The sequence below is a fragment of the Muscardinus avellanarius genome, assembly GCF_963383645.1.
Source record: "Muscardinus avellanarius genome assembly, chromosome: 9".
Lineage (NCBI taxonomy): Eukaryota > Metazoa > Chordata > Mammalia > Rodentia > Gliridae > Muscardinus > Muscardinus avellanarius.
Window position 1 is genome coordinate 12,029,974 of NC_137795.1, and position 27,496 is coordinate 12,057,469.

Genomic DNA, 27,496 nt, shown 5'->3' on the forward strand with positions numbered 1-27,496 from the left:
CCCAGCCAGACCCGCTTTTAAATATTTTCCCAATACGTTTCAGGGTGAGCCTGCCTGCCCAGCCCTCCAGCCTCCTCCCCATCTGCAGCCCCAGGATGGTTTACACAAATCCATTTAACGCTCGGCAGCTTAGGTCTCCCGTGTCGCTATAAATAATCTAGTCCCAGCCCAGTGTGGCTTTGGGGAAACACCTGAGTATTGCTTCCTGCTGGCCTGTTCCTGCTGGGGAGGGGGGAAGGCAAGTCATAAAAGTCATGGGGGGTGGTTAGAGAATCCCTTTCCGGTGCTCATGTTCAGTCAGGGGACTTGGCTGGTCCTCCAGGGGTCTCAACCTGCCCACAGCCTCCTTCGCAGGCCTCCCGGTGGGAGGGGCTCCTGTTCCAGGCAGGCTGGTCCCCCTCATCTCTTTTCCCTCCCCACTAGACTGTGAGTTTCCTGAAGCCAGGGTGGCTAGGGAGGCCAGGGTTGGGGCTTCTCTACCTCAATGGCCTCAGAACCCAGCGCTGGATGTCCTAGGAGACAGATGGCACTTTTTTTTTTTTTTTTTTTTTTGGTACTGGGGATAGAACCCAGGGACATTCTACCTCCGAGCTATACCCACAGCCCAATTTCTTATTTTTAATTTTTAAACAGGGTCTCCCTGAGTTGCAAAGGGCCTCACTAAGTAGACGAGGCCATCTGTGAACCTGCAATCCTCCTGTCTCAGCCTCCCAAATGCTGGGATTACAAGGGTACACCACCATGCCAGGCTAGAAGTGAAGATTTGAGGTTCCCCAGTACACCTTAGTGAGACCCATTCCTTTTGAATTTAGTAGAAAGAAATAGAAATTAAATACACACACACACACACACACACACTCATACATGTATGTGAGCAGAAGGCTCTTGCTTTGGGCTTTTGTGGGGTGTGTGATGTACTTAAGCTCTCTTCCTTAGGAAAACTTTAGTGCATGTAGCTGGGCTTTGCAGACTCTCTGTCTCCACCCAAGAACAGGGGACCAGATAGACAGATGGGGCCACAGGCCTCTGCATGCAGGTAGTTTGGGAAGTCAAAGTTTTCACTAGACCTCCAAGAGGCTGGAGCATCAGTTGTTTTGTGAAGGAAAGAGAAAAGAGGGCTTGGTGGACTTCAGGGGCCACCAAGGGTATTTTGGTTAGTGTCGTCTTGGAGTGTTGTAAGGGAGAAAGAGATTCCCCTTAGTTCTCTTGTGGGTTCCTTGGTTGGATATAGGAACCCCATTAATATAAGAGCTGATTAACAAGAAAAAAAGCATATACGTGTGTGTGTGTGTGGTACTGGGGGTAGAACCCAGAGGCTTTCTACTTCCGGGCTATACTCCCAGACCTATTTTATATTTTATTTGGAAACAGGGTCTCACTAAGTTGCTGAAAGCCTCACTAAGTAGCTGAGGCTGGCCTCGAACCTGCGCAATCCTCCTGTCTCAGCCTCCCAAACGCGGGGATTACAAGCATGTGCCACCACGCCCGGCTGCATATACTTTTTGTTTTAATTAAACTTACATGCAATGTATGTTACAAGAGTGTGAAGTCCAAAGAAATAACCCAAGCAGGATGCTTTTGTGCTTTTGAGGTAAAGGATAATGAAGGGATGGAAGGAGAGGTGGCTATCTAGATTAGGGTGCTAAATTGTAGAGATGTACTATGTACTAGGAGATCTGTGGGGAGATGAGGGGCGCCTCAGACTTTCTGATCCCCGTTCATTGAATGGTCCCTGTTCATTGCAGCCGTAGCTGCCGCCCCTGGTGACTAAAGCTTTTTAGTTGTGGTATAGAACCTTCTAAAAAAAAAAAAAAAGGAGTCTTTGAGGCTTGCCTCATGTAAGAAAAGACAGGTCAGAAGGCCCCTCCTGAAATGACAGTTTCAACTTGAAGTAATCTGCACACCAGTTCATTAGAGATGCCACGTCACAACTTCTTCAGTATCCTTATCTCATGTTTAGTTTAAAAATCACCTCTGCCAGGCCGGGCATGGTGGCGCACGCTAGTAATCCCTGCACTTGGGAGGCGGAGACAGGAGGATCGTGCTGGTTCGAAGCCAGCCTCGCTGGCTTAAGAGACTCTGTTTCTACATAAAAATGTTAAAAAATAGGTATGGGAGTGTAGCCCGTGGGAGTGTATCTCGGAGGTAGAAGGGCTTCCAGGAACCCCAGTACCACACACACACACACAAAAAAAAATCACCTCTGCCCTGTACCTTGTCCCTCGATCCTCAGCCCCTGTGAGGTTGGCTGGGAAGAGGATTGCTTTGTGCCACCTTGGGGACACAGGACAGGTGGCTCGGGGGAGCGGACCAGAAGCAAAGGACCACCAGGGATGTGCACGTCTGCCTACACCTGAAGGTATTCTTGGAGCAGATCACTTCTGGTCACATGTTTAGGCCTGCCTCTCCCACCCAGCCGGGTCCACATAGGGTGGGGTAGAGCTTGCTCTGCTTAGAACCAAATCTTAAGTGCCACAGATGATACACAAACCTCTGCTCGACTGCCTGATGGTTCAACCACCAGTTTTCCCTGCAAGCTGGGACATATGATCAAATGTTTATCTAATGCCTGGCATCCCCTTAGTCTAGCCTTAGATTGTGGCATGGTTTTGATGATGCTGAGTCTCCCTAGACCCATGAGTGTGGGCTTTAGTCCTGCAGAGGCGAGAGGCAGAGCTGGCTCAGAAGCCTCAGTCTCTGGTTTCCACTGTCTCCTTTCTGCACCACAAGACTGACCGGTGAGTCCACATCTTGCATCCTGGGTGACGCTTGGTCGTCTGTCCATTCATGTCTGTCCCCTTTGTGAACCTGAAGTATCTGCCTTTAGTACCAGGACCACTTTCTCTTCCTGCTGGGTGCTTTCCCAGTTTCAGGAGTGGCTCAAAGGAGCCAGCACCTTCCCCATGATCATGTGGATTCCCCTTGGGCAGTGGCAATGGGCTCTGGGGCTGAGGGACGGGTACAGCCGGGGCCTCCCAGGTCTTTAGTCACAGAGACACCACCTTCTAATTTTGGATTTAGGCAGTGTGAGTTGGAGTTCACTGGATTGCTGTCTCAGTGAACTAAGGACCCCCTCTGGAGCCCCACATGGTCTAAGCAAATAAGAACATAAGGAAAACCCCAAGGAGGGCAGGGGCACACGTATGTCACTTTTAATATGTAGGTGGGTTTGGAAGCCACCTTTATAAAGGGAAGGATTTTAGGATCTATCTTATTTTATTATTTGTTGCTATAACAGAACACCTGAGAATGGGTAATTTATAAAGAAAAGAGGTTTATTCTGCTTACTGTTCCAGAAGCTGGGAGTCCAAGAGCATAGCTTCAGAACCTGCTCAGCTCTGGCAGGGGGCTTGTGCTGATCCATGAATGGTGGAAAGTAGGAAGGTGAGTGGGTACCTGGGGAAGAGGAGAGGGAGCCGAATTCTCCCAGCAGCTAACGTGGTCCATGAGGCAGCATCGATCCATTCATGAGGGTGCTGTCCCTGTCCCCCGTGACCACTCCCTCTAGGCCCCACCACAGAATACTGCTCCCCTGAGGAACTAAGCCCCAGCACAAACTGTGGTGAAGATAGACCTCTTTCAAATGCAGCAGCACCCGGCTTGCTCGAGGCTGAGCCTGGTGTAGGTCGGTTGGCTTTGCATGAGATTCCAATCCGAGACTGCGGTGTGCATCATTGGATTACCTAGATGTTCCTTTGGCCAAATTAACTTTACTACAGACACAGAAATCGATAACCTCTCTCCTGGCCAAGCTTATTTCACAAGTGGCTCAATGTTAATGGAAGTAGAGGCTACATTATCTCCTATAGGTCCATGAGGAGAGTTTTGTCCCCAAACACAAAGTGGTAGTGAAGCTGTGCACAACCCTCCAAAGCTCCTGGCTGAAGCCGACGGAAATCAGTGCGCTCCCACAACGGAAGCTGGAGGAGAAGCCAGTTACGGTCACTGTCCAGGTGGCTAAGTCAACACATGTTGTTATGAGAATTTGAATGATCTTCATTCAGTCTTGTGTATACAGAACATTGAATCATTACAGGGAAAACTGTCCTTATTCTGTGTGTACCAAGTACAAGCTTTGTGTGTATGTGGGCCTCTCTCCCTACAACACCCAGGGGTAGAGGCATAAACCCTCGGGAGGAGTCAGTGCACAGAGAGGTTGAATAGACCACTCAAAGCCACACAGCTGGGGTGTGGGAGGGTGGCACCAACATGCTAGTCCAGCAATATGACTCAGCAGCCCACACTCTTAGCTGTGACTCCACATAGCCCGTGGTGGCCACGCGCTGAACCTGGGTCAGATGCTGGAGGCTCTGGGCTGGCCCACTCAGCACTGCCCCATGATGCTAAATTTATTTAGTTTCTCCAAGGGCTAGGGCCTTCTGCTGTGGTAAAGCTCCAATACAAAGGTACGCAGGCGAGATGTGCAAACGGTGAACAGCCATGGGGCTGCCCCAGGACTTACTGCTGCAAAAGTCACCACACCGGAGTCTCCAAGGGGGCGGCAGCTTCTGGTGCAATGGGAGGGATTTCGGACCCCAGCCCTCTCCACGTGAGCAGGCATGCGGGAGTGGTCCTGTGTGTGCTTTCTTCTGGAGGAAAGCCAGTGCCGCACAGAGGGTACTGGCCGTCGCTGACCAAGGTGCTGATTTGTGGCGAGGGCGGTAGATACTCCCCAGAAGAGCACAAGAGTTTCTCGCTGTGATGTGACACGGTATGTATTCACTGCAGCTTGGAAGAGGATCCAGACTAGACCCCATGGAGTGCATCTACAGGCAGCCTCACCTCCCAGGCTGATGTAGGGTGGACGGGGCAGCTGGCATCGCAGAGGCACATCATCCCACTTCTCAGGGGTTTCCTGAGGGCTCTGGGGGATGGGTCCCAGGTCCCTCTCCCAGCATTCTGGTGGCTCCTTGGCTTGGGGCAGCATCACTCTGCTCTCTGAATGTGTGAGTCTGTACCCAGATCCCTCTTTTCTAAAGACACTAATCACACTGGGGGAGGGGTCCACTCTGAGGCAGTACAGCCTCCTCTTTTTTTTGTGGGTCTAGGGATGGAACCCAGAGGCATTTGACCTCCAAGCTACGTCCCCTGCCCAACTTTTTATTCTTTATTTTGAAACAGGGTCTCACTGAGTTGCAGAGGGCCTCACTAAGTAACTGAGGCTGTCTGCGAACTGTGATCCTTTGGTCTCAGCTTCCCAAATGCTGGGGTTACAAGTGTGTGCCGCCAGGCCCGGCACAGCCTCCTCTTAACTAATTATGTCTGCAGTGACCTCATTTCTGGTTAAGGCTGCATTCAGAGGGGCTGGGGATTAACTACAACAAATGAATTTTGGAGGGGACCCAGTTTGACCTATGATACCTGCCAAGAGTACCCGGCGTAATTCCTCACCACATCACAGATAACTTCCCTGCTGGCCTTAGCTGCAAAGTGCCCATTTAAAGCCCTTCTTCTTCCAACCTGGAGGGTGGGAAGAGTACTAGCATATTATCATACAAGCCCACAGCAACAGTGACTATTGTGGACTTCTGTTCGTCCCAGGGTTTAACAGCCGGGGCTGGAATGAGGAGACCCATGCTCCCACCAGACTGCTGGGTCCCCTGTGACTCTTGGCCAGCTCCTGCTTCTCTGCTTCTTTGCCAACAAAAGGAAGGCGATAAAAGCTGCCTTTGGAGATGTTTCAGAGGGTCAGATAATTCTGACTGACACAAGGCTGGCACCATGCAACTCTGGATACTTTATTAGGACAGGCATATGTGGCAGAAAGCAAAGGGTGTCATACCTGCGAGCAACCTCCCTTCCATCCCATCTTGAATACAAACTGTTTCAGGCTCTCCAAAGAGCAGATGATGCCAACCAAAGAAGCCTTTTAAATGAGGGAAGTGCTGAGGGCCGGAACAGGTGCAAGCGATGCTGCTGCTACTCGTGGATCCAGGCAGCGCTACCCTATCCCTCTCATTTTTATGTAGTTTGATCATCCCTGGACATTATTTGGCCTTGCTTTCATAAAACACACCACATCGCCTGACAAGAAAATCTACACATTGACACTCAATACTTGAACAGTTTTGGAGACTTTGCTACTATTTGGGGGCAAATAGGGACCCAGTGATAAAAAAAAATGGTAAATCAGAGACAGACAGAGACTGGGCCAGGCCATCTTCCCAGTGTGGTTGAGATCTTCCAGGGGCAGGTAGGGAGGGAATAAACGTCCACAAAAGGTGGCTACAGAGTGGGTGTGAAGCTTCACTGTAAGGGAGGATGGGGAGAAAGCAATCACAGTGGGTGCTACTGGTAACAGGCGGGACCCTGCGGGGGATGCCTTTCCAGGGGGAGGAACCATTTGGTCGCCCAGCGTGTCTTGCGGGTCTTGGGTGTAAGTTACTGGGGACATAGAGGGGCGGACAGGCAAAGACCACGAGCCACTGTCATCAACAATTGTCAGGCTGAAGCGTGTGACAATACAGTTGACAGGTGACCACGTTGGACCTTTTACAAAGATGACAATTTCATGTCGTTCAACTTAATACTAGGTCCAGAGAAAATGGAAACACCTTCCATTCTGGAGACCTTATAACAAGCAACATGTGGGCTGTGGCTTTCACCCTGAGAGCTGTCAGAATCCTGGGGGTCTCTTAAAGTAGACCAGCGTTTTGGCAGGATCATTTAAATCCAGTGTCTGGAACTGGGGTCTAGCGGGAGGGCTAGCCTCTGGTCTACAGAGTTTCAGGGGATCACGGGACCCCAGTCTTAGTTCATCCCAGGGATCATAGAGGGGCAAGGGTTCCCTGCAACCCTTACATCGCTCTGGGTTCTCTGGGTGGTGAGTGATTATGTGGAATTCTCACTAAAGGGGGACAGAGGCAGTGGCCCAGGGGCCACCCTGAGCACCAAATGAGACACTGTGCGCGAAGGCCCAGCACCAAGCCTTGTCGCCGCCAGTGAGTGTAGCCCTCCTCCTGCCCTGCTAAGGACAGGAGACATCTCGCCATCACCGGGGTGTCCGGCCCCTCTTTAGGGGAAGCAGTGCTATTCCATCTCTCAGCCCATCCCTGCACCCACACCGCACACAGTCTTCCCTGGCCACGGCACCAGGACCCCATTCTGCCTTAGTTCAGCACATAGAGTGACCCTTCAGGCTGAACCTGGGGGTTCTGCCTCTGAAACTTCACCCAGCTCCCGGCAGCTCCCGCCCGCCCCAGCCAGCACACGGAGGAGCCCGGAGGACCCACCCAGCGTGTGCGCCGCGGGGTCCTCCGGGTGTGACGCCGTCGCAGTCCTCTGCCTGCCCCTCCCTGCCCGGGAGGCCCCCCAGAGTCGCTTCTTCTCCGCCGGGCCCTGGCTCTGGCTCTGGGCCGGCGCCAAGCGCAGGCTTTGGAGTGACCTGATTTTATTTGGGAAGGGGGACACTTTTGGCAGGGCTACCCCTCCCTCCGCTGGGAATTTCAGCTTTTTTCTTTCTTTTTTTTAATCCCCAAAGACTCCAAGGGGGGGGTTCCCACCGTGCTGGGTGGGGAAACCGAGGCTCGGAGGAGCCCGGGCGGCGCCCGCGGGGCCCCGGGGCCGCAGTCGGGGCTCCCGCGCCGCGCTCGCCGCCCAGGACCTCGGCGCGGGGCGCGCAGTGCGCAGGCGCGGCGGCGCGGGCGGCGGGAGGGACGCGCTGGGCGCGCTGGGCAGCCGGCGCCCCGACTCCGCCCGCCGCGCCCCGGCGCTCGCCGCCCGCCGCCCGCCCCGCGCCCCGGGCCGGCGAGGGGCGCGCCCGCGGCCGCGGCCGCTGCATGGCGCTGAGATGGCGGGGGCGCCGCGCGGCCCAGGCGGCGGCGGAGGCGGAGGCGGCGCGGGCGAGCCCGGGGGCGCGGAGCGGGCGGCCGGGCCGGGCGGCCGGCGCGGGCTGCGGGCGTGCGGCGAGGAGTTCGCGTGCCCCGAGCTGGAGGCGCTGTTCCGCGGCTACACGCTGCGGCTGGAGCAGGCGGCCACGCTGAAGGCGCTGGCGGTGCTCAGCCTGCTGGCGGGCGCGCTGGCGCTGAGCGAGCTGCTGGGCGCGCCGGGGCCCGGCCTGGCCAAGGGCTCGCACCCGGTGCACTGCGTCCTCTTCCTGGCGCTGCTCGTGGTCACCAACGTGCGCTCGCTGCAGGTGCCGCAGCTGCAGCAGGTCGGGCAGCTGGCGCTGTTCCTCAGCCTCACCTTCGCGCTGCTCTGCTGCCCCTTCGCGCTGGGCGGCCCCGCCAGGGGTCGTGCCGGGGCGGCGGCGGGGCCCGCGGCGGCCGAGCAGGGCGTCTGGCAGCTCCTCCTGGTCACCTTCGTGTCCTACGCCTTGCTGCCCGTGCGCAGCCTGCTGGCCGTCAGCTTCGGGCTCCTGGTGGCCGCCTCGCACCTGCTGGTCACCGCCACCTTGGTCCCCGCCAAGCGCCCGCGCCTCTGGAGGACGGTGAGTGCCGCCCGGCGCCCCGCCTGGGGTTTGGGCTGAGACACACCTGTCCCGCGGGACCGGGAGTGCCCCGCGTGGCGTGTGCTGCTTCCTACCCGGCGGGTGGGGAAACTGAGGTCCCGAATTTGGAGGGGGGTGTTGTTCAAGGTCACTCAGCACGCTGGGGACGAGCTGGCGCCGTCGTCCCGCGCCGGCTTCCGAGGTGTCGCCCACAGAGCCCTCGAGGCTTGAGGCGTGGAGAGCGGAGACCCGGAGGATTGGCAAGGTCAGGCGGCTGGGGAGCGGCCAGGAGGGGGCCAGCGCCCCGGTGCACCCCGCTTTCGCCGCACGTATCGCGGTGGAGGGCTGCACAGTACAGCCTTGGCGTGATTTGGGCTCCCCTGGCAGTCCTGCGGACCCGGGGGAGGAAGCGTCTAAGTGTGTGTGTGTGTGTGTGTGTGTGTGTGTGTGTGTGTGTGTGTGTGTACTTTGGAACCCTCCAGTCTCCTTAGCTGTCCCGCGTGGACCTCCTCTGCCCAGAAGAGCATAGATTACCAAGGTCATACATGTCCAGTCCCTACCTCCCCCGTCCACGGTCGCTCTGACCCAGGCTCTGCAGCACTGGAACTTTGTCTGGAGATGGTCACCAGGACAAGGGCACGGGACCTCTGCCACCTGCGGGCTCCTCCGGGGCCCTGGAGGCGTGTGCTCCTCTCAGACCACTCCACCCAAGGGAGGTGGATGGGTTTCCCCTGGTATTGGGGGTGGGTGGGCTTCCCAGCCCCTTGCACAGGAGCTGGAGAGCTTCCTTTCTGCTAAGCCACAGTTTAGCAGGAGGGTGGTGTCAGCCAGGCAGGGTGGGGACGCCTTCAAGGAAGGGAGGTGGCTGAGGGAGACGGTGGTAACAAGGACCAGAGAGGAGGCTTCTCGGGGAGATTCCAGATTGGGAAGAATAACTGGGGGTGGCGGGGAGAGTCTGTGTCAGACAGCAGCTCCTGGGGGACCCACAGACCCAACTCCCAGCCCTCAGACCCAGATGCCAGGGCCCCCGGGTGTCCCCACCAGGCACCGAGCAGGCACATTCGATGGCTTTGGCTTCAGGGCCACAGAGACCCGCATATGCTCAGATCCATGGCAGAGAGCACAGAGGGAAGAGGAAGGGGAGCGCCAAGCAGAACTGGCCCAGAGGGGGTCAGGAGTGGGGGGAGGGCCAGAGAGAGAAGAGAGCGAGGAGAGGCCGAAGAGGAACAGGGCCCCTCTACTGCCTCCTCTGGGCAGCCTGGTGTGACCAGTCTCTGGGCACCTCCTGCTGGCCCCCACAGCCAGACCATATCCACAAAACAACCTCTTCCTTCTGACCAGGAGGGAGGCCAGGTGCCAGGGCAGCCAGGGACTGGGCAGGGGGCCAGGCCATGCGCCTCAGGTGCACACCCTGGGGCTCGACAGGTGCCATGAAACCATGTCTCCTTGTCCTCTTTTGAAGTGAAGAATTTCCCGACACAGCCTCTAGGTGTTTCTTCCAGGGAAAAGACTAATAAAGAGAGGCCCATAGACTGCAAAGGGACACCTGCCCCTCCTCCTGGGAGAAGAGGAGCCCCTGTTACTTTAGGGGGAAGGAAGCCTACCCTGCAAGTAAGGGTTCTTAGGGTGCAGAGACCTGGGTTTCCTGCTACTAGTTCCCCGGGCAATGCAAATCCTTCCTTCACCCAGCCCAGTTTCCCCTCCCCTGCATGAAGGGATAGCAGCCCCCATGTAGTGCTACAGTGAAGAAGAGGTCCTCATGGAAAAGCACCAGGATTTACTGGAAACTGGCCATTTCTGAGTCGTCTTGGTCTCTTTGGAAGGCTCACATGTCACCCTACAGGTGGCCGTGATATTGACAGGCAGATGCCGAGGCACCTGTGGTGGGGGAGGCTGGACGGTCCCTCAGGGATTCTGTCTTCCAGCTACAAAATTCCAGGTGTCTGTGATGCTGTCCTTAAGGAGCTCGGCACCTCGGTTCTTGGGGTGAGGGAGGATTGTGGCACAGAGCATCAGAAGCCACGTGAGCCTGGGGCAGCCACACAGAGAGCCTAAGGGTGGCCTGTCAGTGAGGAGATCATGGTGGGGGGGGCTACCCTGGTGCACACACAGCAGGGCGTTGCTTTGGTCTCAGGCCCCCTTGGGGGGCGTCTCTGGTGTTGAGCCCTATGAAGGCACCAGGGAATAGTGCCCTCAGCAGAGAGCTCCTCCTCTTGGTTACGAGACCCCGGTGCCTCTTGTGGGGGAGGCTGGAGAAGACCTGGGCAGGGACTCAAGACCCTGCTCTGTGCGACGGAGCAAGCCACGGTCTGTCTGCAGGAAGGTTCTTGGGGCTCCTGCAGCTTTCCTATGCCACTTGGGGGTGCACAAGGCTCTGGATATGCAGCCCTGGGGCATCTCATCCTTCTTCAAGTAGAACCCCAGCCAGCCCCACGCTGGGAGGTGGAGGCACACGGCTGTGAGCACAGTTGGATTCAGCAGATAGTGCTAGCTGCTCCCTGGAGGGGTGCTTGCTGCTGGTATCCTCTGGAGCAGGGAGGTCTTTGGGGGAAATGCCTTTTCCCACCCAGACTGAGCAGAGAGGAAATGTCCACAGCTAATGTGCTAAACCTCACCCCATCCGAGCCTCCTTGCCTTCAGCCACTAAACCGACGAAATCCACTACACCCATTCATTTTGAGCAGCTTTTGGAACGAATAGCATGGAGCACCCATGGCCTGCACAGTCAGTAGGGGGAAGGCCGGGGTATGAGCCAGGGAGGGCAGGGGTGGGTGTGGCGAATGTCACTCCAGGGTCTGTGGGTAGTGAGGTGAGGAAGGGGAGGTGCAGGGCCCCCAGGGGCTCCTCTGAGGGAGGAGCTTTGGTGTCCACATGTTCAGGGATACCGGGGAAGGGGACAGAGTTGGGGAATTCTCAGAAGGGCCAAGCTCACTGGCCGGGGCGCCCACTCATAGTGGTCTCTCTCTCCTCTTCCCACCCTGGTGCACCTGGAGCTGAGGCTGTGGCCCCTGCCGACTCGGAGCTCCCCCCTGTGCCTCTGAGCTCTGCACCTTGCCCAGTGCTGGTGAATTAAGATTACTGCTACTGTTACTGTTTTATTTTTTTTTAGGGGTGGTGGGGGTGGTAGAGGTCCATTGCTCTGTATACAATATGTGTTTTCAATTTGGTTGTGTTTCACAGAAAGGGAATACATTTCCATCATAATCTATGCGGCTCTTTTCTGTAGGCAAGATAACAGAAACCACCGTTACACTGTGTCTGTGTGACCCCATCCCCCAGCGGGCAAAGCTGCCAGCGGGCTGTTTTGGGAGCTCACAGTAGTTTGGGACAGTATCTCTCTCCTGTCCTGAGGTCAGAGGGCCAGGGCTGGGCTCCTGGGTTGACAGGTTCCTGCAGGGGTAGGGCGGGGTGGCTCAGATGCCGGCTGACTGATGGGAGCAGTGGCCCTTGGGCTGGTGAGTGGGCGGAGCTCTCAGGACTTCAGGAGTGCTGGTGCAGCTGTGTGACGTGGGTGCAGGGCGAGTGCCTCAGTTTCCCCACTGTCAGTGAGAATAGTTGTTCATTCTGTGGTTTTGTAGGACAGATGTGTACTCATGCCGTGTGTGGATTGTGTCTGGCATGCCTTCCCTGCCTGCGCAGGCGGGACTCCGCGGCGTGGGAGAGCTGCCTCTTACTACCAGTAGCAGTTTGTAGCTGGAGGCCTGCTAGTCTCTGACTCGGTGATCCTGAGCCAGCCGAGTGAGTGAGTGAGCACAGCTGGTCTGGGTCACTCGCTGGGAGAGACCCCAGCAGGCAGGTGGCAGGCTTCTGCACACTCTCCCCCAGCTCTAATGGCAGGCAGGACAGCTCAGCTAGAGCCCAGCTGAGGCGGAGGTGGTGCCTCTATGGCTGGGGCGCCCTGTGTCCATCTGCCAGGCCTGTCCCTTTGCAGCCAGGCTCCGGGGTCCCAAGCAGCACCGGAGGCTACGGTGGCAGAGTCCAGATGTGGACAGGAGACCCTGCGCCCATGGCCACGGGCTCCTCTCTACCCTAGAGGCTGAGTGAGCCGCATCTGATCTGCAGGGGGTCCTTCACCTTGACCCTCCTCTTTACCCTCACACATGTGCATACGTGTCCATCCGTGGACATGGACCCTCATGCTCACTCCCAGCATGCACCTGTACCAACACATCAAGTCCTTTACACACACACACACACACACACACACGTATCTATCTATATGTACACTCAGACTCATTCTCACACTTACATGTGCTCACACATCCTCATCCATGTACGCATAGACACACTAATGCAACTCACACACTCATACCCGCAAGACACACCTGTATGCACCTTCACACCCACCTGCACACTTTTACATGCTCATACACAAGTACATGCACCCTCACCTACTTATATAGCCTCTCACACACTCATATACACACAAGCACACTTATAAACTAATACATACCCACACAAACATAGCTCCCTGCACACTTATACATTGCTAGTCACACACCACATTTTTTTTTGTCAGTATGTCCCTTTTTTGGGTGTGTTTTTGGTACTAGGGTTTAAACCCAAGGCCTTGTACCTGTGAGGCAGAGACCTACCTCTGAGCTTTTAAAATTTTTTTCATTTTGAGATAGGGTCTCACGAAGTTGCCCAGGCTGGCCTTGAACCCGCAGTCCTCCTGCCTCAGCTAAAATGTACCTGTCTTTTGGGTAGACACTCCATCCTTCTCTCCGAGGGAGATGTGGCCCTGGAAAGAGTGGTGTGCATCCTGAGTCTCAGTGGTGTCTGGGAGACACCCCAGCTGAGGCCCACCTCTTGCATCTCCAGCTTCGTGACTTGGGGTGACCTCCAGCCTGGACTGTAAAGTGAGGAGATGAGGCTGGATCGGGAGGCTGGGTGTGTCCGGTGCGACTTGAGGGCCCTGGGAACAGAGATCCGGGCTAGGACCCTAGAAGCCTCAGCGGGGAAGGGAGTGGGGTCTCCTACCACTAATCAGGCCAAGGGGGACGCCTCCTGCATCTCCCCCTTCAGCTGTGCCAGGCCCCTTCATGTTCCTCCTGGCCTCCTCACTCCTTGGGCTACCTCCTCTGTTCCTTTTTTTAGTTTTTAAAATTTTTATAGGTGCACTATAGTCTCACATCGTAATGTGGTCATGTTGACACTGGCATACATTCACACAATTACTTGGTGCCCTCCCCCTTCGTTGACACTGGTGTACGTTCACACAGTACTTGGTGCCCCCCTTCCCCATTTCCCTCTCTCCCGATACTGAGTGCCCAGGTTAACAATGTTATATTCACATCACGTAGTCACCTGCAGCTCTTCCATGAATGAACCTCAGCCTTCTTCCTCCCCTCCCCTTCCTCCCTGGCTTCCCTGAGGCTTCCCCTCTATTGTCTGGAGTCCCTCTGGTATCCCTCCTACTCCCTAGCTTGAGCATATTAGAGAAAACATATGTCCCTTCTCTTTCTGGGCTTGCCTAATCTCGCTCACCCCCAGCACCCTCTGTGGAGAACGGGGCGGCCCCAGGGGCTGAGCTTTGGCTGGCTTGGAGGAAGTGGGGCCAGCTTTGATCTCAAGCCGGGTGTTTGCTTTTCTGCTGAGAAGAAAGTTCAAAGCCGAGGGGACCCTGCAGCCTGCGTGCCCGGGCTGGGCGGGACTGCAGAGCCAGGAAGCGGAAGGACAGGCGGGCGGCTTGGGTGGCGCCCCGTCAGGCACCTGTGTGCACCTGTCTGTACTGATGCATGCTGTTCCTGCTCACGCATGTGGGTGAGCACATGTGAACATGTTGCGTGTCTCTGCTCACACATATTTGCCTGTGCGTTGAGTACATGTGTCCATGATGCCTGGGTTGGAGCACTGGGCCACCTCTCACCGTCTGGTCCTCAGGCCCACTCTCGTCCCCCGGTCCTGATGGCCCACTTGGCCTTTGGACCCTGCACTAGGTCTCACTGGCTCCCTTCCCTGGCAGCAGGCCCTGGACTGTCTGATATGTCTGTCTAGCACAGCATTCTTGGGGCGGGCATCAGCTTGTCCATGAGAGGCGTCGGTATGAGAGACCCGCCTGTCTGCCTGCCTGGACCGTGGGCAGGAGGACTCCTCTGAGCCTGGGGCACCTGTGAGCCCTGCCAGCTTTAGTGTCTCCTTGGAAGCAGCGACATCACACTGAATGTGCATCAGGGCAAGCCTGCTTTCGGTGGTGGACAAAAGTTCAGGAGACTGGGCAGCTGTAGGCATGTGTGTGGGGTGGGGAAGCCCCCTCCAGAACATTCTGCTCCTGCAGGAAACATAGCAGGGAGAATTCCATGTGGTCAGTGTGGGTGTGCACTGTGTAACTGTGTCTGCCGGCGTGGGCTGTGCTGGGGTCACACTAGAGACAGCTCAGAATGGCTGGCGCTTTTGCCCGCAGTCCCCTTATGAGAGAAACACATTCCTGTAAAGAACACTTGTGCCTTGCCTGGTGGTGGTGCAGGCCTGGAATCCCAGTTGCTCAGGAGGCTGGGGCAGGAGGATTGCCAGTTCGAAGCCAGCCTGGGTAACTTATCTAGACCCTGCCTCAAAATAAATAATCAAAAGGGCTGGGGGTGTAGCTCAAGGCTAGAGTGTCCCTGGGTTTAAGTCCCAGCACCACAACAAACTTGTGCTTTCCCGAATCAGGGTGGCCTCAGATAGCATCTGCAAAGCTCTCGAACGAGTGTTAAACTGAATGGCATGTTTTAGGAATCTAGAGTTTAGCCTCGAGATTTCAAAATCTCTCTGATATGTAAGTTAAATTGTCAAACAAACAAACTTGCACTTTTGGACATCCAGATGTTTCCTGAGCACTAACCGGGGGGCTGGATGCAGGGCAGGGCCTCTTCCCTGGCAGCCCTGTGGGGCGAGTGCCTCCTGGGCACAGTTCTTGCAGAGGCCAGAAACGGATGGAGCCCGAGAGCTTCAGCCAGTGATGTGACCTCCTGTGGCTCCTGCTGGTGTCCAGGTGTCAGGTGGGTGGAGAGTTGCAGGCGCCATGGACAGGGGGAGGGGCTGTTCTGAGTGGGACTACCTGAGGTCCTGGTGGGTGAGCTTGGACATGAGTCAAGGGGACTGTCTAGGGGACGTGGATGGTCACTATGCCACTCATCGGCCCTCTGGGCAGGGGTGTATCTCACTGCCTGGGGACCTGGCTAGGGTGCTCAGCCACCTGGGCCTCTCATTGGTCTTCTGACCTCTGCCCTTTGCCCCTAACTTTCCTGCTGGTGTCTGCGCATTGGTCATCATCTACCTCCACATCTTTTCTCTCTCCCTCTGGACTGAAGATGGGGGTGTGCATGATTTGCTCGGGGAGGGCACCGTGAGTGAACAGGTAGGTAAGCACAGCTCCTGCACAGGGCCTTTACACTGTGGGCCCCTTAGCATCGAGGTGCCAGGGTTTCATGGGAAACACCAAAGGCCATGCTTCCCTAGGCCCCTGTGATAATTTGCTTCTTCAAGAATTAGAAACCTGCCAGCAGGCGCTAAGGCAGAGCTGTCAGACTTGCTCTTTCTCTCTCCTTTTTAAAACTTGTTTTTATTTTGTTTTTATAGTGGGTAATTCAAACATATACCAAAGAAGAAAGAGCAGCAGAGAAATCCCTTGAGTACCCGTCATCAGCTTCAAAAAATGACCAAAACTTAGCTGATCCTTTCTCAAATGATGTTAATTCTGAAACACTTATTGATTCGCCAACAGACAGCTAGCAAGCAATTACGTTAATTTAAAAGCACACTTGTGTGCAGTGTTGAAGAAGCAGCCATTGTTGGGGAGAAGGACGTTATGTTCACCGCCCGGCCACCCACAGGCAGGCCGGGTGGCATTTGGCTGAGGGCCTGGGGAAGAGGTGGAGGGGCCGACCCCGTCCATCAGATACCAGGGAGGCTGTGCTAGGCCGGCGGCAGCCGTGGACGTGAGTCGTGCTGGGAGCAGTGTGCAGGATCAGCTCCTTCTCCGGAGGGGCCAAGTGCTGGGAGTGGATTTGAGGGAGAGCTCCCTGGCCTTGGGCCTCATCCTGCCTTATGGGCCCGGTGGCGGGGGCTGCTCTGGGGCACCGGCAGCAGTTCCTCCATTCCTCCAGCCCCAGTCCCTGCCAGGGACAGCCCAGGAGACCACAGATGGGAACCGGGGCAAGTTCAGTGTCCAGGTTTGCACACGGAATAGGGGGCAGTCTGAGTTGAGAGGGGCCCCCAGCCCAATCCAGGACTCAGGAGGCTGCACAGGGCAGGAGGGAGAACCGAGCTGAGTGCTCCAGGCAGGGCAAGGCACGTGACCCTGCAGGTGTGCAGCCCCCTGCCCGGAGGGGGGACCCCGCATACCCCAAAGAAGCCCACTTCTTGGGGGGCCCCAAGCGGGGGAGCCCACTGCTTGGCAGTCTCCAGCATGCCCGCGAGGCCAGGCTCCATGGACTGCATAGCTGCCTCGCCGGTCAGCCGGGTGTGTGTGCTCTAAAGCATCTCTTTTTTATCTTCCTTTTCCAGGTCATGCTTTGGAGGAAGCAGGTGTGCAGGCTGCACTCGGGGAGGGGGGGTTACCTCCTGGAGGGCAGAGTAGCTGAGGGTGGACTGGAGTGCTCCCAGCAGCCACCAGGCGTCTGTTATCCTCTGCTTGTCTTTTATTCAGCCACGAATTCCTAGCAGTATGGACTTGTGGATGATTATCCGACACTGCGTTATCACTCAACACAGTTTTACTTGGTGGATCAGATTGGTCCAGAGGGCCTCACTAAGTAGCTGAGACTGTCCGCGAACCGCAGTCCTCTGGTCTCAGCCTCCTGAGTGCTGTTTATAAGCATGTGCCATCATGCCCGGCCGTGTGTGACTTTTTTTTTAAAGCCTTTTCTTACTCTGTGTCCTGCATTCTCTGCCTCAGCCCGCGAGAGGAGCCTTGCTTCCTCTTGTTGAGATTTGTGCTAGAGACCACAATCTGGGCACTGGTGTCCTGATTCCTACCGGGTACCCTGGCATCTGTCAGCAGACAGCTAGAAAATACATATGCATAGGCATATAAATAAATATGCGTAGACATATTTCTGCGAATACTTGGGTATGTGCCCATCTGTGTCCGAGTTAAGCCGAACATCAGTTCACTCTGACGTCTCAGACTCTCATTTGCTCCCCATGACCTCCAGTGCTGACCCGTGACCCTTCCTGCTTGAGGCGCCGGCTCTGGTGATGTTCCCAGCATGATGTATGAGTGCACAGAAAGGTCCTGCTGCTCACAGCCCTTCTCCCAGGACAGGCCTCACGTCCTGAGCCCTGGTTCCCTGGGGTCCCTTCTTCCCTATGTTCTGCCTGCCAGGCAGGTCCAGTGGAGGCTCCGAGAGCACCCCTGCAGTGGGCTGGTTTGCAGCATCTGTTGCCAGCCTTCCTCATGTCCTGTGAGAGACGACGCAACGTCCTGTTCTTGAACCCTTGCTACTAGTCTTCTGCTTCGGCCTCTGTGAGATGGGAACTCTGCCTGGCGTTGGGGTCTGTCCTTCACTGGGGCCTTGTGTGTCTTGGGGTCACAGCAGAGGAGCAACAGGTATCTGGCGCTGGGTAGACCCCGTCCTCTCACTTTCCCTTGGTGTGTCTCTGCACAGTGGGATTGGCAGCCCAGATGTGGTGGGTGCACTGAGCTTCTTTCTGTCTGGGTGGGGATCATTGACAGTGTCCGTGGTGACATCGGTCTTTGGCGTGCACATGGGCGGGGTTGGGTTGTGGCTTGGGGTGTGCTTGTGATGGTTGCATGGGGCTCCCTCTTTATCCCTCAGTAGCGGAGAGCCCTTGAAGGGAAAAGGGTAGTTTGGAGGGAGGAGAATGTGGCTGAGAGGGCCAGCAAGGGCGAACAGCGACCATGCACCTGCCCACTCTGAGCACTGGGCTACGGCATGGCCGCAGGTGGTGGTGGCATACGGGTCACCTGGAACTCCAGAAGGGGCCAGAGTTGGATCTGCCACCCAGGGAGTGCTGGTTGCGGGGTGGGGAAGGGCCAGGCCTCCTCCCTCCGGATTCTGCAGCCTGTGGGGCCTCTGTCTCTGGGGAGGGAAGGGTGGTCTGTGAGGGTGGATCGGTTCTCCTCACTGACAAGCCACTGGCGTTTTCCTTCCCACTGACCCCTTTCTTATGCCCTGCCAGCCAAGGTATTGTGTTCCGGGAGGGAGCCACGGGACAAAGGCCGGGTCTCAAAAGCGAGGTTTTGTTGTTCTTAATTATAGTCAAGGGCTGGGTCCTCCTGCTGGCACTGCCTTAGCGGCAGATCGCACGCTCCCACGCGGGCTGGCCTGGCCCCCTCCTCTGGCCCTGGCCCTTTCCAGCCCCCTGCGGTGCCCGGCGGCCAACCAGACCTCCCTCCAGTGTCCATCTGTCCCAACAGTGTGCTGCCGCCCTACCCTCCTCCCCCACCGCCCCTGCTCCTCTCTCGTGTCCAAAGCAAAGGGAGAGCAAGTGGCCATCCCCTCTGGCCACCTGCCTAGCGGCTCTCATGTCCTTCCCAGCTTGCTCAGAGGCCACCCAACGCTCAGATCCAGAAATGTAGCCTGTAGCCTTTTACCCTGGGGAACGCTCCTGCATTTGGGACCCAAAGCCCGGAGGGCAGTGGCAAGCTGAGAGGGGCTCTGTGAGTCCGGAGCCAGCCTGCCTGGCCTTGTGCTCTCGACCGTTGTGAGGCCTGCACCACCCTCTTCCCCTGGACAGCTCGGCCTGGCTGGGGCTCAGCTGCTCTTGACTGCTCTGTTTATCCACTGGGCCCTTGGTGCTGTGTGCCTCCCAGGCGGGGCACCTCCGGCCTCTCAGCATGGCCTACCTGCTCCCACAGCCCCTGGGCTTCCCGCTGTTCTGAGTGTTCCTTAGAGGTACAGTGTTTGTCGCAATACTGTAGGCATAGCCCCCCTCTCTCAGAGTGTTTGTCCAGCAAACGTTTCAGTCGGTGTGGGTTCGGGAAGAGGTGGGGGCTCATGGAGGATGGGGTGCAGGAAGCACTGAGATGTGTGTAGGATGCTACTCAGCAGACGCTCCCAGAATTGCAGCAAAATTAGCAAAAGGCTAAGTGTGGGTTTCCATCTCTGGGGCTTCTGGGGTGGTAGACAGGACTTGCAAGGTGTGCTTCTATACTATGAGGAGATGCTGGGCCCCGCAACCAACTGCAGGAATACCAAGGGTGTGATAGAGATGCCAGTCAGATATTTATTCCTAAGGGACAGAATACTGGAAATTACCAGAAATGCCCCTGGAAGGTCATGGTCACGTGAAAGAAAAATCCATTTGCAGCAGGGTCTTGAGGTTATTAATTAACACAGCAATTGGAAGCACCTCATGCATCCCACATGCTTGCTCTCCTGTTCATAAAGAAACCCAGCTCTAAATCCCAGCACCTTGTGAGGACAGCTCAACGAAACGCATAGGGGAAAAGGGAAAAGCCGGGGTTTAGGTCACAGTGATCTGTCAGGGCCTTAGTGAGGTGTTCAGGTCACATGAAGATACTCAGGTCACACAGAGATGTTCAGGGTCACATGGGAGGTCAGGGTTTTAGTGAGATGTTCAGTCACGTGGAGATGTTCAGGGTCACAGTGAAATGTTCAGGTCACACAGATGTTCAGGTCACGTGGGCGGTCAAGGTCACAGTTTTCTGTAGCTCTGTATTTCCTACCTCTGGTTGGACATTTTGAGATTTGAAAAAGTAAGCTAAGGCACAATAAAACATCTTAAAGAGTTTATGTTATGTATAATTCATGAATTGGCAAACACCAAACCAAAAAAGGTTTAATTTTTTTCTTCCATTTATTTATTTATTTATTTGTGTTGAGGAATCAAACCTGAAAGAGGAAATTGACGGTTTAATGTTCTGATAACAAAACATTGGCTTTATAGGGTGATTGCAGAAACAAAGGATTTGGCTGTAGTTACAGCATTTTCTTATTGAATCTATACTATTGGAAAAGTTTCTTATCCAGCTAGAAGTTTATTGGCTACTCCAATTGATTGGGCTAATGTTTTTATTTCCTTTAGTTCAGGTCTTTGCAAGAAATGGCTCGTTTGAGGTTTGCCTAGTTTGCAAGTCGAGCAGAGCCGAGGTTCAGGTCACTTAAGAGGCCTGACTGCCTTTGTGTGCTTAGGGTGGGGTTTCTGCCTCCAGTCTCTGCTGACCTGTCTGCATCTTGGCCCTGTCATGTGCTGGGGCCCAGCACCCAGGGGTGGCAGACGCTGGCCATCCCCTCTCCTCTGGCTGTTCCGAGGCCTCCTCTGTCTCTGTGGCTCCTCCTGATAAGGGCCACTTGCCTGCCTCTCTTGGGAGTTCTCTCAGTGGACACCTGCACCCGGCTGCTTTGTCTGTGGCATCTGCTGTCTGCTTGATAGTGTGGGCACCCAGGCCTGTCTGGGGGTATTTGTGGCTAGTCTGTGAGGAGCAGTGACATTTGGAAGCTGCAAATTCCTCCTACCTAGGGTAGAGGAGAAATGCTGGGTTTAGTCAAACACAGAGATTCTCTACTCTCTTAGCCAAACGATAGACTCTTGTTTCATGTAAGCTACCTTGGGTGGAGGGTAGACATCCTCTACTGTTAGACGTGCTGTGGCTCCCAGAGGTGACTCCTAGCGGTGCCTCTACCTGGTCTTGGTCCTGTAGTCTTCAAGATGTTGGTACATCCAGACAAGGAGACTGCTGAGCCTTGTAATCAGGGCTGGAGCCTGGGGTTCTAGCCTGTCCTTGGGTCTGCTGTGCCTGTGCTGTGACCGGGGAGGGACGTCTTGGCTGTTACCAGTTTCTGTGAAGTCCCATTCTTAGTCCTGCAAGGTCTCAACTGGAGCTGGGTCTCGGCCAGGGAATCGTAAATGCTTCATTGCTGGGCCCTGTGGATTTTTTTTTTTTTTTTTTTTTTTTTTTTTTGTGGTGTTGGGGATGGCACCCAGGGGCATTCTACCTATGAGCTATACCCCAGCCCTATTTTTTTTTTTATTCTTTATTTTGAAACACGATTTCACTGAGTTGCAAAGGGCCTCACTAAGTAGCTGAGGCTGGCTGCAAACCTGAATCCTCCTGTCTCAGCCTCCCAAATGCTGAGATTACAAGTGTGCACCACCATACCTGGCTCCTGGGGCCCTGTTTTAACCAGAGCAGGCAGCATCCCTTCTGGTCTGGCTTCCTAGCAGGCCTTGGAGCTGGGCCACTGCGGGCCCTGCCTCAGCCCAGCTGTTAGAGCAGGGAGGCACTGGGCAGCTGTTAGAGCAGGGAGGCACTGGGCCGGGTAGATCCGGGTCTCCCGACCATTTCCTCATCCTGAGCTGCAGCTTATGCCCAAATCAACATCCTTGGTCTTATTTTCGTAGGCCTACCTTTTCTGAATCTTTCTAGAGTATTCCACATAGCCTTTGAGAACAATCACTCTGCATACCTATTTCCTACGTGTACTGGTTTTTCTGGGACTGCCATAAAATGGGGCATAGATAACAGAGATTTGTTCTCTCACAGCTAGCGCCCAGGGTCCGGGCGTGGCAGGCGTCTGGGCGTGGCAGGCGTAATCCACTGAGGCCTCTCCCCTTGGGGATGGATGTGTCTTCTCCCCGAGGGCGCACTTGCTCATTCCTTGTGTATCTGTTTCCTGATATCCTCTTTGTATTTTTTTTTTTTTTAAATTGTGGTCCTGGGGATGGAACCCAGGCGCATTCTACCTCCAAGCTGTACCCCCAGCTCTGTTTTCCATTCTTTATTTTGAAACAGGATCTACTGAATTGCAAAGGGCCTCATCACTAAGTAGCTGAGCCTGTCCACGAACTGTGATCCTCCTGTCTCAGCCTCCCAAGTACTGAGATTACAAGCTTGCGCCTGATAATCCTCTTCTTTTAAGACACCAGTCAGATAGGATCAAGGCCTGTCATATTGACCTCATTGTACTGTAGTCGCCACTTGAGAGAGCCGTCTCTAAACTCCTTCATGTTCTGAGGTCCTAGGGGTTAAAACTTCAACATATGAATTTTTGGGACAATTTCTGCCCATAATATTAGATGTGGGTACTGTGCAGTTCTGTGGCAAGCTTTGGCGCAGGCCACCAGCTCACAGCCTGCTTCTCTGGGGGTCTGCGCAGCACCTGCAGAGGCCCGGGCTGGCTGTGAGGTTGTTGGGGAGCCTCTGTGTGCTCCTTGGATGGACAGCTGTGTCCCCGCTGTCCCTGGACAGTCTAGGCCTCACATGCTGAATCTGTTCTCTCCCGGCAGCTCGGTGCCAATGCCCTGCTCTTTGTCGGTGTGAACATGTATGGCGTCTTCGTGCGGATCCTGACTGAGCGCTCCCAGAGGAAGGCCTTCCTGCAGGCCCGGAGCTGCATTGAGGACCGGCTGCGACTGGAGGACGAGAACGAGAAGCAGGTCAGCAGGGGCAGGCCGGCTGGCCCTTTGGCGTCTCTGTCTCTCTCCATGGGCCTTGAGCGCCTGGGCCTGTCCGCTTATAGAAGGTAGCCATGATTGAAGGCAAATGTCAGCCCTGAGCCTTGCTTTGTGGTTTATCCTTTGGGGATAATTTCCAGTGTTTGTGTTGATGGTTGAGGCTGCCAGAAGACATGATTCAGATTTCATAGGGGTTTGGTGGACAGCTAGCCTGGCTTGCTGCCCCTGCGTAGGCTGAGTAGCACAGAGGCTGTGGGGGAGGTGATGGGGGTGGCTTCTGGTGCGTCGTCTTCCTGATGCATCTGACATAGGTCCACCTTTTCTGGGGAAGACAGTCTGGTCCTGGCCATGCCGCAGGTGGAGAGAAGGTGAACTGGCCCTGAGCACAGGACATCAGCCCCAGCCTCGGCTCAGATCCCAGGGCACGCTGGCATTCCTGGGGGGTTCCCAGGGGCTACACAGGAGCCTTGGTGGTCAGTGGCAGCCCCACAGCACAGCCTGAGCATCCTCCTCCGTCTCTTCTTCAGGCTGTGGGCCTGTGAAAATGGCATGGCTGTCACCTCATTCTCAAGATTGAGCGGGCTCAGGGTAGCTGTGCTATAGTACCATTCACCCCTGGGGCTCCTCACTGTGTCCCTGTCTGCTGCATGGGCTCTGCCCCCCAGGTGGGCAGAGGAGGGGTGACCCGAGAGCCTGAGGGTGAAGCCTGGCACACCCTGGGCACCTTCACTGGGAGCATCCAGACTCCCCCCAGCTCGGGGCTTGCAGACCCCCGTGATAGCTGCTGGTGTCTAGGAAGTATTCTACTTTTGCTTTTAAGATATTATATCTAGCCGGGCGTGGTGGCGCACACTTGTAATCTCAGCATTTGGGAGGCTGAGACAGGAGGATCATGGTTCACGGCCAGCCTCAGCTACTTAGTGAGGCCCTTTGCAACTCAATGAGACCCTGTTTCAAAATAAAGAATAAAAAATAGGGCTGGGGATGTATCTCGGAGGTAGAATGCCCCTGGGTTCCATCCCCAGTACTGCAAAAAAAAAAAAAAAAAGATTAAAAAAAATTTTATAGCCGGGCGTGGTGGCGCACGCTTGTAATCCCCGCGCTTGGGAGGCAGAGACAGGAGGATCGCGCAGGTTCGAAGCCAGCCGCGCGCGCTGGCTTAGGAGACCCTGTTTCCAAATATAAAATGTAAAAAGAGGTCTGGGAGTGTAGCCCGGAGGTAGAAGGGCTTCCAGGAACCCCAGTACCACCAAAAAAAAAAAAAAAATTTATATCTACTGTAAACTTAATGCACCAACATTTTTCATGTGTAGACATTGTAATGCTACTTAATATTTGTAATAAAAGTAGGATATACTTGAAAATGCATTGCATGTGTATGCTTAGGTGGTGTGTGTGCTGCATGTGTGTGCACGTGGATGATGGATGTCTGTGCACACCTGTGGAGTGGCACATGTGCATGTCTGCACGTTTGCCTTTGTCCCTGAACATGTGCACATGCATGTCTGCGAGTCTGGATAATTTCTTGGTGTGCATATCTGCACACGTGTATGTCTGTCTGTGTGGTTGCATGTGTGTGCCTGCATATGCCTGTCTGTGGGTCTGTGGGAATCTGTCTACATGTGCATATGTTGCACACTGTGTGTGTGTGTGTGTGTGTGTGTGTATGAATCGTGCATCCTCTGAGGCTGTGTTCTGAGCATTTCCCCCTTGGCCAGTTAGCACACTGCTAGCAACGTCTCTTTGGTACTTTCTTTTGCGGTACTGGGGATGGGACCCTGGGGCCCTGGGGCATTCTACTTCTGAGCTACATCCCCAGCACTATGTTTTATCCTTTATTTTGAAACAGGGTCTCACAAAGTGGCAGAGGGCTTCACTAAGTAGCTGAGGCTGGCTGCAAATCTGCAATCGTCCTGTCTCAGCCTCCCAAGTGCTGGGATGACAAGCGTGCCTGCCACGCCCGGCTCCCTTGGTACTTTCTAAGTAGTGCTTGACTTTGTTCTTGTTGCTGCCACAAGGTCCAGGAGTGAATCTGTGGGAGCCCTGTTTCCCCTTCAGCGACCTTCTCTATAGTGCTAGAGTGACCAGACCTTCTTGGGTTTTATTTCAGAACCATCCTTTTATTATTTTTATGTGTTGTATGGGCACATTGTCGTTCATACATCTTAAGGGAGTACAAGACGTTAGAGGCATATATGCACACATCACTTTTATTTTTCACTGGTTTTGTTTCTTCCCCTCTTTTTCAATACCTGCCTTTCCTTTCTTCCTTTTCTTTAAAAAATATTTTTCCTATTTTTGCTGCTCCTTCTTTAGATCCTTTGCCTCTCAGTATTTTCCTTTTACCATTCTTTTTGCACGCCATATAAGTCATTTTATTTTTATTTATTTTTAAATTTAAGTTTTGAACTGGGTGTGGTGGCACACGTCTGCAATCCCAGTACTTGTGAGGCTGAGACAGGAGGAACGCAGGTTTGAGGACAGCCTCATCAAGTAAGGAGACGCCCAATAACCTAGTGAGACCCTGTTTCAAAATAAAAAATAAAACAGAGCTGGGGGTGTAGATCAGAGGTAGAATGTGCTTGGGTTCAATCCCCAGTACCATAAAAAATTTAATTTTTGATTAGCACATATAAATCGAGTATGTTAATGATTGGGGCACAGTGTGATTTATTCAACACACACATACAGCATGCAGTGATTGAGTCCAGGTGATTAGCATTTCTTTATCCTTGCTATTTCCTTCTTCTTCTTCTTTTTTTTTTTTTTTTTTTTGGTGGTACTGGGGATTGAACCCATTCTACCTCTGAGTTACATCCCCAGCCCTGTTATTTATTCTTTACTTTGAAACAGGGGTCTCAATAAGTGGTGGAGGACTTCACTAAGTAGCTGAGGCTCTCCGTGAACCTGCATGTGCCACCACGCCCAGCTCTTATTTAATATTTTTATTTTTGAAACAAGGTCTTGCTAGGCTGATGAGAATCTCACTACTTGCTGAGGCTGTCCTTGAACCTGCGACCCTCCTGTCTCAGCCTCCCGAGTGCTGGGATTACCAGCGTGTGCCACCATGCCTGGCTGCCATTTCCCTTCGTTTGGAGCCCTTCACTAGTAGAACTTCATAAAATACCTGTTAGGCTGTTGTACGATGTAGCCGTTCCACTGTGCTGTGGAGCACCAGAATGCATCTACCTAACTGTGCTTTGGTACCTGTTACTCAGTCTCCTTTTATCCCCCCAGCTTCTCAACCTCTAGTAATCACAGTTCTGTATTCAGGTTGGCTTCTTTTTTTAGCTTCTGCATATGAGAGAGAGATTGTGCAATGCTTGTCTTTCTGCATCTGGCTCATGTCACTTAATATATTGCCCTCCAGTTCCATCTGTTTTGCTGCAAAATGACAGGATCTCACTCTTCTTTATGGTTGGATAATACTCCATTGTCCATCTCTTTATCGCTTCGCCTGTTGATGGGCGCCTGGGCTGATTCTGTGTCTTAGCTGTTTGAGACGCGGGCCTCAATGAATGAGCCATTGCTGCTCAGATGTGTCACCTCGAATATGTTCTGGAAGCAAGACTTGACTTCTCAGCTCTCTGCAGACGAGGAAGGCTAGACCTGGGAGGCTCTGACAAGTTCTACCTGTGAGCTGAGGTTCTCAAGCAGGAAATGTCAAAAATGGTAAATGTCACCCAGTGCCATGAATCCAGCTCCGAGTTCTTCTTTTCAAGGGTTTATCTCCATGCAGATTTTTTTCTTACATAATTGTCATTTTGGTATATGTATATGTGATTATATATATATATTTTGGTGTATAGATATGTATTATGTATGTATTTTATATATGTGTGTATATATATGTAATAAATATGTGTATATAGATGTATTTGTTGGTATATATGTATATATATTTTGGTATATATGTATGTATACATATATGTATATACATATATGAATGTGTGTGACATACATATATTTGAGATGTAAATTAAAATTTATATATGATTTTATGCATAAATTATATATAACAACTTATTACATATAAAATTTTATTTTCTACACTATGACAACATTTTTGCTCAGGTGTACCCACTTGCATTATAAATGTGGTTTAAATCAGTGGCTTCTTCCCCCTAGTGTATGTGCTCCGGCTTCTCAGCTTCTGATATTTAAATGACACATTAACAAAAACAAAATAAAATTTTTTTCATTCACACCTGTATTCATCTAGATTTGAAGTGCTCCCTTGGTTACATCGTTAGGAGTGGGAATATGGTGGTGTTTCTCTCCCAAGTTCCCAGGGTGTTTGCCTTTAGGTTGTCCTCCTATGAGCTTTTCTGGGGGATGTTCCATCTTCAAATCATACCAGGGGCGCCTGCTTCCTGCTGGCCCTGGGGGCTTGGTGCTTACCTACTTCTCTGATTTGCAGCAGCCCCACGCAGAAGGGGGTGTTTTATCCAGCAGCAGGAGCCTGTGTCCTCTGTATCGCTTAGCTGACAGACCTGTGGTTGCCCTGTGGAATCTGCTGGGCTGTGCTGGGGTCCAGTCCTGTGTCTGCTGGGGTGTCAAGACAAACTTCCTGCATCGCCTCAGCCTCCCAGGCCCCCGCTGACGTGTGGCATCACAAAATAGCAACTCAAAAAGCCGGGTGTGGTGGTGCACGCTTGTAAGCCCAGCATTCGGGAGGCTGAGACAGGAGGGTCATGGTTC

At 53.9% G+C, this 27,496-nt stretch overlaps 1 protein-coding gene across 1 annotated transcript in view; it reads left to right on the forward strand.

Moving 5' to 3' along the window:
* Nucleotides 1-7,789: 7,789 nt before the first annotated feature.
* ADCY1 (adenylate cyclase 1) overlaps nt 7,790-27,496 on the forward strand; it is a gene marked incomplete at both ends in the record, with an annotated part of 84,017 nt that continues 64,310 nt past the window's right edge. The window contains 2 exons of the mRNA XM_080701535.1: nt 7,790-8,428; nt 22,628-22,777. Of these exons, the coding sequence (XP_080557661.1) occupies nt 7,790-8,428; nt 22,628-22,777 (789 nt within the window). The remainder of the gene's footprint in view (nt 8,429-22,627; nt 22,778-27,496) is intronic.